Source organism: Ochotona princeps, chromosome 2 (assembly GCF_030435755.1).
Source record: "Ochotona princeps isolate mOchPri1 chromosome 2, mOchPri1.hap1, whole genome shotgun sequence".
Classification (NCBI taxonomy): domain Eukaryota; kingdom Metazoa; phylum Chordata; class Mammalia; order Lagomorpha; family Ochotonidae; genus Ochotona; species Ochotona princeps.
In genome coordinates this window covers 472718-488761 of record NC_080833.1, presented here as the reverse complement: position 1 = coordinate 488761, position 16044 = coordinate 472718, and the positions used below count along the sequence as shown (strand labels likewise).

At 63.4% G+C, this 16044-nt stretch overlaps 2 protein-coding genes across 4 annotated transcripts; one reads left to right on the top strand and one right to left on the bottom strand.

Moving 5' to 3' along the window:
* The first annotated feature begins 1986 nt into the window (after positions 1–1986).
* Positions 1987–7780, top strand: UBE2J2 (ubiquitin conjugating enzyme E2 J2). Of its 3 annotated transcripts, none has more exons than XM_058674078.1 (7): positions 1987–2140; positions 3683–3813; positions 5438–5478; positions 6264–6366; positions 6440–6578; positions 6899–6979; positions 7180–7780. In XM_058674078.1, exons 2-7 carry the CDS (start codon positions 3683–3685, stop codon positions 7453–7455), a joined length of 771 nt encoding a protein of 256 aa, XP_058530061.1. In that variant the 5' UTR covers positions 1987–2140; the 3' UTR covers positions 7456–7780. The 3 variants fall into 3 exon arrangements, with proteins under 3 accessions (XP_058530061.1, XP_058530066.1, XP_058530072.1); XM_058674083.1 differs by having other exon boundaries at positions 2099–2243; XM_058674089.1 differs by lacking the exon at positions 1987–2140 and adding an exon at positions 2332–2536.
* Positions 7781–14835: 7055 nt separating this feature from the next.
* On the bottom strand, positions 14836–16027 carry B3GALT6 (beta-1,3-galactosyltransferase 6). Its single transcript, XM_004599516.4, has one exon. It carries the CDS (start codon positions 15885–15887, stop codon positions 14847–14849), a length of 1041 nt encoding a protein of 346 aa, XP_004599573.3. The 5' UTR covers positions 15888–16027; the 3' UTR covers positions 14836–14846.
* Between the last annotated feature and the right edge of the window lie 17 nt (positions 16028–16044).

Here is a 16044-nt window from a genome sequence, read left to right as displayed (position 1 = left end):
AGGCCAGGGACCCAGGAGCAGGGCTCTGCTGATGGCTGGATGAAAGTTTCCTGGTGGCTAGCTAAGACTACCTGTAGTTCCAGCGTCCCATATGGGCACAAGTTTCTGTCCGGCTGCTCTACTTCCTATCCAGCTCCCTGCTTGGAGCCTGAGAAAGCAGTGGAGAATGACCCAAAGCCTTGGGACCCTGCACCCATATGGGAGACCCAGGTGTGACTTCTGGCTTCTGGTTTCAGCCTGGCCCAGTCCTGGAAGTTGCAGCCATTTGGAGAGTGAACCAGCAGGTGGAGGGTCTGTTCCTCTTTTCTGTACCTCTTTCAAGTACAAATTTTAAGACCTAAAAAATAAAAAGACCCCATGGTAGAGACATGTTTTGTGTGCCCAGACAAACCCTGGTAAAAGCAGTGAGCTGGAGGGGGGTGCCCTAGGAGACTCCCCCAGGCCAGAGCGGGGCCACTGCAGTGCTGGGTACCTGCCAGCAGGGGGCAGACAGCAGCTGGAGAAGAGGGTCTCCCTCAGGGCTGTTAGCAGGACACTGGCTGGCCAGGCGTGAAGCTCCAAGCCCACTACAGGACCCCCTGAGCCCACTCCAAGGCCTCCCAAGCCTCACTCCTCCATCCCCACCCCAAGTGAGTGCCAAAGCCAAGGTGGACATTTTCGAGTGCCCAGTGAGTGGCCCAGCCGAGCCTTGGGTAGCCTGGACAGATGGGAAGCTCTGCGCCCACTCCAGGACCCCGAGTCCACTCCAAGGCCTGCAGCATACAGCACTGCTCCAGCTGGCTCAGGCTCACTGACAAGGGGTCAGCCACTGCCCGTGCTGTTCAGGCCACAAACTGTCCTGTGGGGGTGGGGCTTCCACTGTGCTTTGCAGTCTGGCCCATGGGTAGGGGCTGGCCTTGGGCCAATGCTGAGTCCCAGAGCTTCAGTTCTGCAGCTGGACCTCAATGCCAGCCTCTGTGGACAGCACGGAGAGGCACGCCTGCTGCTTGATCCGGGGGACCAGGCTGAGCCCCGGGGGGGACCCAGAGTGAAGGGGTTGCACCTGCTGGCTGGAGCTGATGCAGGGTGTTGCCTGGGCCCCTGGGCTGCAGAGTGAAGAAGGTGAGGTGAACACTGGCTCAGGTTTGGACGGCGGGCAGCCAGGATCACATTGACACCTGTGTGGGTGGCCAGCGTGGGCTCTGGGTGCTGCTGGCGGTGCTGTCCAGGAAGGCTCTAGGGCGTTGACAAGGCTGAGGACGCACGCACGGTCACTCTGAGGGGATGGACAGGGTTTTCCAGCGCCTGCCGGGACCACTCCCAGCCCCAGGCCCGCTCAGCTCAGCTCTGCAGAAAGGACATCCAGGCCCACGATGTCAGCTGAGGCGGCTGGCCGCCACAGAGGCTCAGCGTTGACCCTGGGTCAGTTCCCCAGGGACCGCATGTGCCTGGAGAGCCAGACCTAGGGTCCTGGGGTGCGGGGCCCTGCAGGGAGGGGCTGGGCATGTGCACCGCCCTCCTGGGTGCCTGGGAGATCTCTTGTCCCACCGCAAGCTCTGCTGGTCAATGGGTGTCCCACTTCTGGTCCTTCCCAGGGGCGAGGTCAGCAGGGCTCGGGGGTGTCCTCTCAGCCTCTTCACCTGGGGCGGGTGGAGAACCTGCAGCCACTCCCGTCCCCCCTCTGCTTCTGGTTGGCCGCCCACTGGAGTGTGAGTCTCCACGCTGCCTGCCCCGGCGTGGGCGCACGCATGTAGCCCGGGCGGGGCAGCTGGGCGGCCACGGATTGACCCACAGACAGTTGTACACCGCCTCCAGTCCCGGCCCGGGAGGCGCTCGGCGGTCCGACCATGCCCACCGTGGGTCGGGCGATTATGCCAGTACGCATGTGTCCTCCCCGCCTGCGGGCCGGCGGCGACAGAGACGGGCGCGTCGTCCTCCGGGGCGCCTAGAGCGCCGGCAGACGCGTGCGCACCGGAAGCGGAAGCGGGGCAGGACCCGCCCCGGCGGCCATCTTGGGAGCGGCGGCGGCGGCGGCGGCGGCGGCGGGTGCGGCGGGGTTGGTCCAGCGGCACGGCCGGGCTCGCTCCGTCGCAGGCCCCACTCGTCCGCACCCTGCTCCGGCCTGGACCGCGGCGGCGGCCCCGCGCGGCGACAGGAAGAGGTGGGATCGGGCAGCCCGCGGTCGGTTACGGCGGAGCGGCCGCGCGTCGGGCCGACGGGGGGCCGGGCGAGGCGGGCCGATTGTCCGCCTGCAGCCCTCGTCGGTGAGCTCCGCCCGGGCGGACAGGCCCCCTGCGCTGCTGTGCGCCCTCCCCGCCTCCTGCTTGTTCATTCGTGTTGGAAAAGCAGATGCACAGAAAGTTTTGCCCCCGTTTTCGCTCCCCCGGTCTCTGCAGTGGCCGGGGCTGAGCCTGTCCGCAGCCAGGAGCTTCCGCTGGGTGTCCGCGCGGCTGCAGGGTCCTCCACTGCCCTCGCAGGCCACAAGCAGGGAGCTGGGTGGGAAGTGGAGCAGCCGGGACGCGAACCAGCGCCCATATGCGATCCCGGCGCGTGCAAGGCGAGGGTTTAGCTGCCCCAGGCCGTCCCGCCGGGCCCTTAGCCACCCCGGGCCGTGCCGTCCCGCCGGGGCGGTCCCTCCCTGCTCTTGAGCTGGAAGAGTGTGTTCAGCTGGTTGCTGTGGGTCTGAGGGTACCAGTGGCCACGGACAGCAGGGTCATGTGGGAGTTGGGAGCACTGGTGGGATAGGCAGGCAGAGGGGCCTTGCTGGTCGCTGGGCAGTGGGTAACTAAATGCGGACAGGTCTCTGACTGGTTGGACTCAGTGGGAACGTGTGTGATGAGGGCACTGGGTGCTCCCAGCGAGCCCCAATCCTGGCCAGAGCTGCCACCCAGTGTGGGGCTGGGCTCAGGTTTGCACTGACTGCTGGGCTAACCCCTGGTGCCCAGGGCCGTTGGTGAGGCGTTTGGCTCGGGAACTCCCCAGGAGATGCTGGGGTGGCACCAGCCTGTTGTGCTGCTGGCTGTTCCCACGTGTGCTCTCTGACAGGAGTTGAGGGGTGAGTTAAGATGCCCACACACCCTGGGAGTGGGGTTCCCTGGTGCCAGCCCTGACCTGGTAGCAGGAGCCATAGTGAGGTCTGTCCGGGTCTGTGTCCTGGCTGCACTCTGCTCTCAGGCCCTGTCAGCTGAGCTGCTGCTCTCTGCGTGGTCCCCAGCCTGGACCTTTGCTTGCTTGCTTGCGGAGTGATGGGATGGGGGCCAGAGAGAAGGGCCTTCCACTTGCTGGTTCAGCCTCCAAATGCCTGGAACTCCTCCCAGGTCTTCTGTGTGGGCATAGAGTCGCCCTGCACGGCCTTCCCAGGGATTGTGGCAGGGGCAGGTTTGGACGGCTGGCAGCCAGGATCACATTGACACCTGTGTGGGTGGCCAGTGTGGGCTCCGGGTGCTGCTGGCGGTGCTGTCCTAGCTGGCCTCTGCACACCCGCCCGTTGCAGACTTCTGGACACGTGGGCCTGCCCTTGGGCTGGTCCTGTCCTGACATCGGTGGGCTGCCCCTGGCTTAAGGACCTGGCTGTGCTTCCTGTGAGCAGGGGTCATGGCAGGACAGAGTCCTGGGCCCCTGGGGGCCTGGCTCTCCGCGGGCTGCCGGCCATGACCCTGGTGGGCATAATGTAGTCACATGCTGTGCGCTTGTGTGTTGGCAGATGAGCGGCAACAGCAGCAAGAGAGCCCCGACGACCGCCACACAGCGGCTGAAACAGGACTACCTGCGGATCAAAAAAGACCCAGTGCCTTACGTCTGTGCCGAGCCCCTCCCCTCCAACATCCTGGAATGGTGAGGCCCCAGGACTGCCTCTGACTGGGGCTCCTGGTCGGGGAGTGGACGTGGGCTGCGGGCTGCGGGCTGCGGGCTGCTACCTGCCGCCGTCGCCTCCCGTGCGCCGAGGCGTCCTTGCTCTCTGCCAAGGAAGCAGCCCTGGACACGGCGCTCATGGTGCTCGTGGCGCCGGTGTGAGTGCCGAGTGCCCGACGCTCACTTGTTAGAAGAGGGTTTACATGTTGGTCCTGAGAAGGAAGTAGGGGAGCTGAGGAGAAGTGGGTGACAGGGAAGCTTGCAGGGAGGGAGCTGCTGTGTGGTGTGGTGTTCTGTGATGGGAAGTGCAGCAGCTGGGATACAAACCAGTGCCCATATGGGAGCCTCATGTTTGAAGGGAAAGGATGAGCCAATTGAGCCGTCGCCCTGGGCCCTTGGACACATGTTTTGGTATCTGCAGGCTGGGGGAGGTGTCGTAGACCCTGGCTGCAGGTGGGCGTCTGGTGCAGCCATTGAGCTGCTTGGGGTGCCGAGTTGGGTCCTCACTTCTCTGCTGATCCTGTGAGGCAGCAGGTGGGCGGCACCTGGGATCCCTGCCAGGGTGTGGGAACTCCTGGCCCGGCCCCGCCCTGGAGTGAGCCATGGGGTGGGGGACGACCTGTTTCAGATTTGAAAGTAAACAGAAAGTAAGTAGGAAGCGAAAGCAAGTGCTCAGAGTTGGAAACTAGCAGGTCGCATGGTCTGTGCGTGCATGTTAGCAGGAAGCTGGTCTGGAAGTGGAGCTGTGCATTTAGACCAGGCGCCCGAGTGGGCAGGGCGGCCAGCACAGCCCTGGAGAGCCCACGTGTGTCCACCTGGAGCTCTGGCCCAAGGCTGTGGCTTGGCGGCTTTGTGTGACAGCCCTCGGCTGGCTGCCTCCTGCCTGACGTGCAGCTTTGAGTCAGTCCTTGGTTTCTTTTTTTTTTTTTTTAAAGATTTATTTATTTTATTACAAAGTCAGATATACAGAGAGGAGGAGAGACAGAGAGGAAGATCTTCCGTCCGATGATTCACTCCCCAACTGAGCCGCAACGGCCGGTGCTGCGCCGATGCGGAGCTGGGAACCAGGAACCTCTTCCGGGTCTCCCACACGGGTGCAGGGTCCCAAAGCATTGGGCCATCCTCGACTGCTTTCCCAGGCCATAAGCAGGGAGCTGGATGGGAAGTGGAGCTGCCGGGATTAGAACCGGCGCCCATATAGGATCCCGGGGCGTTCAAGATGAGGACTTTAGCCGCTAGGCCACGCTGCCAGGCCCAGTCCTTGGTTTCTGGGGTGGGGGTTGGGGACACAGCCTGCTTGGTGGCAGTGCCCTGTGTGGCCTGGGGTGTTTTAGAAATGACCATGTTGGCACGACATGGACTGCCAGTTGAAGGGGGGTGTTGGGCTGGGTGGCGTCTGAGCACTGGGTGGGAGACAGAGACAAGACGCTTGGTTGTCCCAGCCTGGGAGGTGACTGCTGTATGGAGGTGTCAGGGTCCCCGATGTTGATGAGTGGAGAGGCCGCAGGCGGACAGGAGGCCTGGGCAGCCTGAGGGTCAGTGCAGGACCTGCGGGGCTGGGAGGACACGGGTCTGTTCTCCAGTGGGCATTTCCTGTCTCCCCTAGGCACTATGTCGTCCGAGGTCCTGAGATGACCCCTTATGAAGGTAAGGGGCGGGACAGGCCTGTGTTGAGTGGGCCTCTGTGGGGTCGGAGGGTGGCTGTGCCAGCATCTGTCTGCGGGCATGAGAGGAGGGCTGGAGTGCTGCCCAGCCCCAGCTCAGAACTGGGACAGCGTGAGTATTCGCTGTGTTTTTCTGACCGTGGGGCTGCCACTGAAGAGCTCTGCTGAGGCCCCTCTTCCTGGTCCTTCCCGGGGAGGCCCCTCCGCCATTGCAGCAGGTCCCTGGGCCCGCACAGGCGTGAAGGGTGGGCCAGGTCCAGAGGCACAGTCCATGCACAGTGTCACAGTTTCCTACAAGTGGCTCAGGCACGGCCACTGCCCATTGGGCAGAACTCTGGCTCTTGAGCCACCTCTGGTCAGGGACAGGCCACCCAGGCACCAGTGGCCAAGCTGCCTGGCAGGCTTTGGGCCAACAGTGCCTGTGGTGCGAGGAGGCGAGCGAGGCCAGGTGGATGGTCGTGTGCACAGTGTGAGCTGTCTCCAGGCCAGGGAGCTCTCTGAGCTTGGGGCGGGACGGGGCAGATGTGTGGGCAGTCGGTGGGTGTGGAGTGTGTTGTGAGTGGGACTCTGGGTATCTTTGCCCATTGGTGTGTGAGTAAGGAGTCTTCTCCAAGTACGGAGCGGGCTTCAGTTTTATAACCAGACCCGCAGGAGCACGCGGGCCCCAGGGACGTGTGGGAGGAGGAGGGCTGGGCTCCCTCGCCAGGTGGGGTGGTGTACCGTGGCTCGGGGTGCATGGCGGCCAGGCTCTCTGCTCTCTTCCTCCAGGTGGCTATTACCATGGGAAACTGATTTTCCCCAGAGAATTTCCATTCAAACCTCCTAGTATTTACATGATAACTCCCAATGGGAGGTTCAAGTGCAACACGAGGTGAGGTGCTGCGGGCTGGGCTGGGCCGGGCCGTGGGGGTGTGCGCCTCGGCTGATGCAGCCCCTCCGTGCAGGCTGTGTCTTTCCATCACGGACTTCCACCCAGACACGTGGAACCCAGCCTGGTCCGTGTCCACCATCCTGACCGGGCTCCTGAGCTTCATGGTGGAGAAGGGCCCCACTTTGGGCAGTGTGGAGACCTCAGACTTTACGGTGAGGGCTGGGCGGCTGCGTTCCTGGGAGTGGCCTTCTCCCGGCCTTCCTGCCCTCTGTGTCCTGGGAGTGACGCCCAGCATGACCACACCACCGCACTCTGCCTTTTGCCTTTGTGCCCAACAGAGCTCATGTATCTGCCATGGGCCAGGCACTCGGTGTCCGGCGGGCACCGAGGGGCTGTGAGGGGTGGTGGCCTGTTTGCAAGAGGCCTTGTGGCAGTGGTGGGCTGACCGTGACCTGGGCCCCCAGTGCCCAGTAGACATGAGGGCTGGGAGGGAGGGAGGGAGCCACACTGACCCTCAGCCTTTTTTTCCCAGAAGAGACAGCTGGCCGTGCAGAGCTTAGCATTTAACTTGAAAGACAAAGTCTTCTGTGAATTGTTCCCCGATGTTGTGGAGGTAAGACCGCAATGCCAGGCCCTGAGCCTGTGTGCCTGCAGAGGGCCAGGGCTGAGGTGGACGCCTGTCCCAAGGCTGAGGCCTAGTCCGGGCAGGCTAGTGACATTGGTGACCATGGCCACCAGGTACCCCTTTGTGTGGCTGGGCCTGGAGCAGCTTTCATGGCCCGCTGACCAGCCCGGCTTCCCGCTGTCTCCTAGGAAATGAAGCAGAAAGCACAGGACCGCCTGAGCAGGACCCAGGGCCTGCCCCTGCCGGATGTGGTTCCAGACGGGGACTTGCACCACGGTCAGAATGGGGTGCCACTTCTCAACGGGCATGCGCCGGGGGCTGGGCCCCACCTGGCAGGGCTGCAGCAGGCCCACCGGCACCATGGACTCCTGGGCGGTGCCCTGGCGAACTTGTTTGTCATCGTTGGGTTCGCGGCCTTCGCCTACACGGTCAAGTACGTGTTGAGGAGCATCGCGCAGGAATGAGGGTTCCCCGAGCCGTGGCCACCAGGGGCACTTCCCCTGAGGGAAGCCAGGTGTTGGAGTGTGACAGCAGGGCCGGGCATGCTGCTGGCACGGGCAGACTTGCTGGGATTCTGGGTTTAGCTTTTTAAAAACTTTAAAAGGAAAAGCAAAAACCAAAACGTGTAATTTGATTTGGAGTTGGCATAAGGCTCTTGGCTCCCTGTGCTCTCCCAGGCTGGGAGCGGCGCCAGCCAGGGCCACCAGGCCACAGTCCCTTGGCTTGTCTTGGGCCTGTGTCCATTGCCTGAGAGCGGTCACTTATAAATATAAAGCTCGGTGCCCACCACGTCCTCTGCGTGCATTCTTGATGGAGCCGTGTCTGCCTCTGGAAGGAGCTGGTCTCGACCGCAGGTGTCACCGTCTGCTGTGCTCAGCCACCGGGGAGCCCTCCCCTGGCCCCCAGGTTCCTACAGAGCCTGTCCGCAGGGCCCAGTGGCTGGAGCCAGGTCCTGGGGTCCCTGAAGGGCCGCCTGTGCACAGAGGGGCATCCTGATCCTCTCATTTGGGCCTGGCTTCTTCTTGACCTCACAGGTCTCTGGGGTTACAGAGGGGGCTGCCGGGGAACGACTCCCTTCATGGCTGGTAGGGAGCCCGCGGGACCTAACGGGCGGCACAGCCTTCAGGCCTGGGCTGCCTGTAGGCAGACCCAGGTGAAGTCTCGCCAGGCCTAGCCTGTATGAGGTCCCTGGACAGAATCTGCTGCTGGCAGAGCAGCTATTTCAGGGTGGCACTCGGAGTCTGCAGGCTGTACCTGCCCCATCCCAGTGTCTTGTGGCACCAGGGCCCTGGAGTTCTCCCATGTCACTGCCCCCAGACGCTGCGGGACCCTGCGACACCTATCAATAAAGGGTGGTGGTGGCCTCTTGGACCGAGCACCTGGCCATCTTGCTTCTCCCTTCCCCTCTTGTAGGGTTTGTTTGAAAGGCAGATTTGGGTTAGAGAAGGGGGCATGGCTCTTCCATTCCAAATGGCCGCAGCTGCCAGGCTGGGGCCTGGACTGGGCGTGGGGTCCCAAGGACTTGGTTCTTCCTCCACTGCTTTCCCAGGTATTAGCAGGGAGCTGCATGAGAAATGGAGCAGCCAGGATGCTCACGTAGGACACCACACAGGTGGTGACTTAACCCACTGTACCACAGCACCAGCTTCAGCCGTGCACAGTGACGGTAGAGGTGTGGATGTCAGGACAGTAAGAGGACACAGGACATGTCCTGCACCCCCAAGGCCTTGGACCCTCCCTGCCCCTCCAGTCAGGACTCTCGAGCTGCTGTCCCCACAAGAGTACAATGTGCTCTGATCGCAGCCATGCCATGCTGGGTCTGTTGGAGTAGCAGTCTATCGGCTTATTTCTGCCAGGCCAGCTCTCAGGAGCTCCTCCCTCAGGTAGTCCTCCTCCACCAGGCCAGCTCTCAGGACTCCTCCCTCAGGTGGCCCTCCACTAGGCCAGCTCTCAGGAGCTCCTCCCTCAGGTAGTCCTCTTCTACCAGGCCAGCTCTCAGGAGCTCCTCCCTCAGGTAGTCCTCTTCTACCAGGCCAGCTCTCAGGAGCTCCTCCCTCAGGCAGTCCTCCTCCACCAGGCCAGCTCTCAGGAACTCCTCCCTCAGGTGGTCCTCCTCCACTAGGCCAGCTCTCAGGAGCTCCTCCCTCAGGCGGTCCTCCCTCAGGCGGTCCTCCTCCACCAGGCCAGCTCTCAGGACTCCTCCCTCAGGTGGTCCTCCACTAGGCCAGCTCTCAGGAGCTCCTCCCTCAGGTAGTCCTCTTCTACCAGGCCAGCTCTCAGGAGCTCCTCCCTCAGGCAGTCCTCCTCCACTAGGTCAGCTCTCAGGAGCTCCTCCCTCGGGTAGTCCTCCTTCGTAAGGCCCTGGCCAGGGTGTGTGCAGGCTGGTCCACTGGAGAGCCCCTCCTGGGCCAGCGAAAGGGGTGTTTGGGTGGGGAAGGGGCTCCCTGTGGGCCAGTGTTCAGCTCTAATTCACCACCAGATAGTTTCTTTTAATTAGTTAATTTTTTAAATTTTAAATTTTTTGTTGTTATTTTGAGATAGTTTATTTTAAAAAAAATTATTTTAGGGGCCAAGCTTGTTGGCCTAGAGGCTAAAGTCCTCGCCTTGAACGCCCCGGGATCCCATATGGGCGCTGGTTCTAATCTCGGTGTCCCTGCTTCCCATCCAGCTCCCTGCTTGTGGCCTGGGAAAGCAGTCAAGAACAGCTTAAAGCCTTGGGACCCTGCACCCTCGTGGGAGTCCCAGAAGAAGCTCTTGGCTCCTGGCTCCGGATCGGCTCAGTTCCGGCAATTGCAGCCACTTGGGGAGTGAATCATCAGATGGAAGATCTTCCTCTGTCTGTCGTCTTCTCTGTATATCTGACTTTGGAGTAAAAATAAAACAAGTCTTTTAAAAAATATATTTTTATTGAAAAATCAGATATACAGAAAGGAGATAGAGAAATGTTCTTCTGCCGGTTCAGTCTCCAGGTGGCTGCAACAGCCGGTGCTGCACCGATCTGAAGCCAGGAGCACCGTCCAGGTCTCCCACGTGGGTGCAGGCTCCCAAGGCTTTGGGCCATCGTTGACTGCTTTCCCAGGCCACAAGCAGGGATGGATGGGAAGTGAGAGCTGGGACATGAACCAGTGTCCATATGGGATCCTGGCACATGCAAGGCAAGAATTGAGCTACTAGTCCATTGCGTTGGGCCGCAGATGCAGTTTCTTGAGTTAGGTGTGCATGGTGGGGGTGGGGGCAGGGTAGGCCCCTCTTGGGAACCCTGGTGCCTTGCAGCTCAGGCTGTGGACGCTGTGGCTAGTCCTGTCCTGGGGGTCCAGCACCCCTTTGCCTTTGGAGTCCTTTTGGAGGTTGAAGGCCCCCATGCTTGCCTGCCTGCCTGGGCCGTCCAGTCTTCTCCCCAGGGCATCAGGCAGCTTGCCCACCACACTTCTGTGTGGGGTTGGACAGGGTGTGGGCTGCGGCTAGCTCTGACTGGAGCGCTGCGGGGCTCCTCATTGGCAGGGGCAGGTGGCTTCCAAGGAGCACAGCCCCCCCACAGGGCGCCCAGGCACTTGGGATGTGCTCCCATAGGGTGCAGCAAAGAGATGGGTTTTCAAAGGTAGGGGTGGAGGCTCCTGCCTGGCTTGCCTTTCCCAGCATCCCTAGAAGGAGCCGCACCTGCTCAAGCCAGGACACCCTGCCAAGGAGCCTCTCCAAGTCCCGTCTGAGCAGGCAGCCCCTGGGCCCTTGCATACCAACTGTCCCCTTCCTAGCAGAAGCTGACAGTGTTAATTGGGCCTATTCCCACAAGGGTGCACAAGGTCCGATCCCGAGCATGGCTGGGCATGACCACTCACGGCTGGGATGAGCCTGCGCACCCAGGGACCAGTGATCCCGGGCCCAGCACATCTGGGCAGTGAGCCTGGGGACTAGTGATCCCAGGGCGAGCACGGCCGGGCAGGGCCAGCCTCAAGCAAGTAGGTGGGCTCGGATGCCAGAGACCCAACCCAGGGCCTGATGTCCACTGCAGGTGCCCACGGACTGGACAGTACACCTCTATGTTCATAGACAGTAGCTCAGGGCAGAACTGTCCCTCCAGGCTGGCTCGAGCTGCTTGGGGCTGCTGCTGGGCACATGTGGACACAGGGTGACCCCCATGAAGGAGCTGGGTGCATCAGTGGACAAGGGAGCTATTCACAGGCCAGGCATGTTCTTGTCTGTTGGATTAATCCTGACACTGCCCCCGCCCCTGCTGTCCCCATCACCTGTGGACACTGTTGGAGGAGAGGCTGGAGCAGCAATGAGCATCTGCACAAGCCCAGAATGGCATGAGACCAGGAGGTGGGTGCAGCTGTCCAGACTCTGGCCGTCCCAGAGCTGCCTGGGTACCACGTCCACCCTGAGTCCCAGAAGAGATGTCGGGGCTTCTGCTCCACACCCAGGACCTCCCCTCCAGGCTGGACGACAGGCATGGACACTGGAGAGCAGCTGTGGGCCAGGTAGGCCTGCCTGAGCCAAATGCCTGAGCTGTACCTGACAGGCAACCAGGCACCACTCTTCCCCCTCACCCCCAAGGCAGGACCTTGGGTCTGGCAACCTCAAGTTGGGGACCCAACCCTGTCCTGTCTTTGTCAAACCTCACCAGAGGACAGGTGGGTATCTGATGCTCCGGCCTCTCTGGTGTCCCTGGGACAGTGCATGGTGTGAACTGGCCTGAGCTGAGGCTTGGAGGCAGCTCACCCTAAGCCAACTTGGGGGGATGTTTACTGAGGACCTGTGAGTGCTGACTGCTCTCAACAGTGATGCTGGGCAGCAGGGGGTTAACTGCTGTCCCATCCCCACCTCTGCCTCCTTCCTCCCCAGGGTGCGTCTGGGGCTGGGCTGCAGGAGTCCCACCTGTGTTGCGCCAAGGGTGCCAGCCTGGTGTTGTGAAGGAAGTCTGTGGAGCAGGCCTTGACTGAGGGACCAGGGTGCAGGGCCTCTACTTCGGGAGCCCTGGCCCCTTCTCTGAGTGCAGGCTGATGAGGTAGAAACATGGCCTATATTGAGATTTTGCCCCCACCTGCCTCACCCAGACAACAGGTGGGGGCTCCCAGGATGCTGAAAACTGCAAGCAGCTGCAAGGCAAGTGGCCACTTGGAGGGAAGCGCAACCTAGAATTGCAGACAGGTGGGTGGGGCCCTTGTCCAGGTCCTGCCCCTCTGCCCCGCCCCTGTTCTCCCTGCATTGGGGTCACTAATCACTAGGCTAGAGTGAAGCCTGCCCCTCGTTGGGGCTCAGGGGCAGGGGAAGGGTGGGGCGGGGGGCTGCCCAGGAAGGTCCAGTCCCAGAGCGGACTGCAGGGGCTGCTGTAGGCTCAGCACTGCCCTGTCCACCTGCTGCCGTGTGCTTCTGTAGCTGGGCTTTGGCTGTGTTGACCTGGGCCTAAGGAGTCCAGCGTAGTGCTGGATGGCCCAGGCTGCCCCCAGGCCCCATGGAGGGGCTAGGGGCTACTCTGGTGGTCAGGCTGACCCCAGGGCTGACTTCCCAGAATCCTACCCTGCTGCTGCCTCCCAGGGCTGGCCAAGTGCCAGGATGGGCAGTCAGCTCCCTCCCCCAGCCTCTGGCTCTGGGACGGACACAGGCCCCTGTGTGTCTGCTACCTGGCTTGGGAGTACTTGGTGACAAAGGGTCTTCATGCACAGACTTAGGCAGGGTGGAGCCCCGCTCTCACCTGCCCCCTTATGGGACCTCAGAAGGTGGCCAGCTCAAGGAGGACACCCCAATTGGCAGGATGCCAGGGTCGGGCTCCTGAGGGCTCTTTTGCAATGGGTGCCTGGTGAGGCCACCCTCTGTTGGCTGCCTGCAGGATGGCAACGTGGCCCCAGCCACCTATCATGCCCTCTGGGCTCAGAGGTAGGCAGTGGAGGCCCTCCAGGGAGGCTGGCCTGGCTGAGATCCTTGGTTGCCACTGCAGGGGAGGGCTGGGTCCCTGTTGCTCCAGCCTGGCCAGTGCCAAGGGGACAGGGAGGGCTGACTGCTCTACAGCACCCAGGGCCTGCTGTGGCCTGTCTTTACCCTGAATGCAGCCCATTAGCGCAGGTATCCACACTGCAGACGGCAGGGATGGCTCGGCCACCCTCCTTGGGCAGTTCTACCCACGGAGCTAACGGGAGAGGTAAGCTCTAGACACCCAGGGGGCTCTGAGGGGCTCAAGTCAGTGGGGGGGACTTGACCTAACAGGGAAGGAGGGAGGGTAGGGGCCTGCAGGAACGAGTTGGGGAGTGGTGTAGACCCCACGTGGGTTCCTCCAGAACTCAGAACTGGCCAGGCCTAGGGGGGCCAGCAGGCAGTAGGGGGCGCTCTCAGGACATGGGGGTGGAGCACCTGCTGCCTGAGGTGGGAGGGAGCGGCGAGCCTCCCCCCCACATCTCCCTGGCTGTCCCTCAGGCTGGGCGCCCGAGTCAGGGCCCAGGGCCAGGGCAAGGCAGCAGCACGGGCTAGATGGGATGCTGCAGGTGGACAGCTGACGCCAGACCCTGGCAGAAGGGAACCTCCGTTAGGTCTCCAGTGTCCACGTGGCACCTGACTGCGGGGGCTACTGGGGCTTGTCCACTCAGAACCTGACCGCAGGGCCATGCAGACCAGGGCTGTATCAGCTTGGCACCCAATGGCAGGGCCTTATCTGGTGGGCACCTGACTACAGGGGACATGTGGATGACCGGGACTGTGTCCGCTCAGCACCCAACCGCAGGGGCCACCAACAACGACCAGGGCTGTGCCCACTCGGCACCTGACCGCGGGAGCCACTCTGGCATTTCGGGTGTCTGGCCAGCCATTTCTATCAGGTCATCTGTCCAGTGGGGAATGGTCCCCACCACAGCAAACCCAGGTCAGCAGAGCCAGGACCGACCTCAGGCGTCTCCTGCCCAGTCCCTGAGGGCCTGTGCCCTCCCTCCTGGAGGTGGCCCTGCACCCCACAGTTCATCTCTGAGCAGAGCTGGACTCGCAGGGCCTGCACCTCAAGCCTCCTGGGGACAGAGGTGGGTGGGAGAGCTGCCTGGCTGCCGACCACAGACAGGGTTTATTTATTCAGAAGGCAGAGGCCCCAAGAGGCACACAGATGATCCACTGTTGGTCCACTCCCCTGCCTGGCCTCGGCCCAGTCCTGCATCCAGCTCCCTGACACCTTCTCCGGCTGTCAGCAGGGAGCGGACCTGGCATCGCAGGCACACAGCACCCCAGCTGCGCATGCCCGTGTCCTGAGGGCACTGCCACACTGCCCTCCAGCACCCGTCACCTCAGGGCTCCCAGTGGGCTACACTCAACCTCCCCCAACATCCCACAGCTGCCGCACAAGTCCAGGATGCGAAGCCCCAGGAAGCCCGACCCCTCACGGAGAGGTACAAGGACACCCACAAACCCGGCTCTGCCCAGCAGCCACTCTTCATGTGCCCAAGTGTGGGGTCAGCGAAACCTCAAGCAGCAGTTACTCCTCAGGTCTGGCCGGGCCAGCAAAAATGCGAGGTAGGTGAGGACAGTGCCTTCACCTGTCAGTTCGTCTTTCCTCCAAAGGAGCCCTGGTGCGGATTCCGGGAGCCTCAACGGCCTCCGCCCTCACGGGGGCCTGCAGCCCTTCAAAGCCAGTGCGGGCCAGGTTCCAGGTCACGCTGGGCAGTCAGGCGCGGGTGAATGCTGCACGTGTGCGTCCACCAGGGACGCTGACCACTCATGCCAAGTCCAGCGCTGGGCAAACACTGACCAGGTCCAGACCGCGGGAGCGTGGGCCGGGCAGGGCTGGGCTGGCACGACACCGGGCTTCCACATCCAGCCGTGGAGAGATGGTAGCAAGCCCCAGTGCCAGCCAAGCACGTGTGTGTGCGTGTGGGCCGCCCCGCTAGGGGATGCCCTCCCGGCGCTGGCAGCACTGCGAGGGTGGTGCGGACCAATTGTAGACGTAGGAGAGCCGCAGCTGCACCTCTTGTTGGCACAGGCGGCCCAGATGCGCCAGTGTCTGGTGCTTCTCCAACATGTCGGACACGCTCTGCTTGTGTGTCACCAGGTACTGGTTGCTGCAGCCGCGCGACTTGTACTCGGTGTCGAAGCGCGGGTCGTGCTCGCGCTGCACGTCCACGGGCGCCAGCCAGGCGCCCAGAGACACGTCCTCGCTGTGCCAGGTGCGCAGGTAGTCGCGGCTGAGGCGCAGGTAGTGCACCAGGTCGGCCGAGAGCACGTAGCCGCCGCCCAGTGCGTAGGGCAGGTAGTAGTCGCACAGCTGCCAGGCGGCCTCGCGCCAGCGGCCCCCCGCCTTGACGCGCCCGCGCCCCGAGAAGAAGCCCCAGTAGAGGCGGCGGCGGCGCGCGGGGTCGCGTCCGCGCAGCTCGGCCAGCAGGGCGTCCAGGCGCGCGAACGAGTCGTCGTCCGCCTTGAGCACGAACTCGAAGGCCACGTGCTCGTCCAGCCAGGCCAGCATGGCCAGCACCTTGGCGGCCAGGGTGTCGTAGGCGTCGCGCAGCGCGGGCAGCAGAAGCAGGTCCCCGTGCCGCGCCTGCTCGCGCTCCAGTGCGCGCAGCTCCTCGGCGCCCAGGCCGCGCGTGCCCACCACGAAGCGCGCCCACACGTCTCCAGGGCCGCCGCGCCGCGCCGCCAGCCACGTGCTGCGCACCGCGCTGCGGCGCTCGAGGGCGCGGGGCGCGCTGGCCACCAGCACGGCCAGGAAGGCGGCGGCTCGGGGGCCGGCGGGCGCGGCGGGCGCGGCGGGCGCGGCGGGCGCGGCGGGCGCGGCGGGCGCGGCGGGCGCGGGGCCATGCCTCGCCGCCGCCCGCGCGCCCTCGGGGCCGCAGCGCGCCAGGTACAGCAGCGCCGCCCCGCACAGCGCCAGCGCGCCCAGCCCCAGCAGCGCCGCGCGCCGCCGCCACGCTCGCCGCGGCAGCCTCATGCCTCCGGCGGCGTGGAGCTCCGGGGCCGCGCGCGCGCGCCCCGACAGCCGCCTCCGACCCTCCCGGGGCCGCGACACACCGGCGGAGGCGGGGCCGGGCGTCACGTGACAGCGCGCACCCTTTTCATTGGTTGGCCTCGCAGCGCCGCTTCCTCCC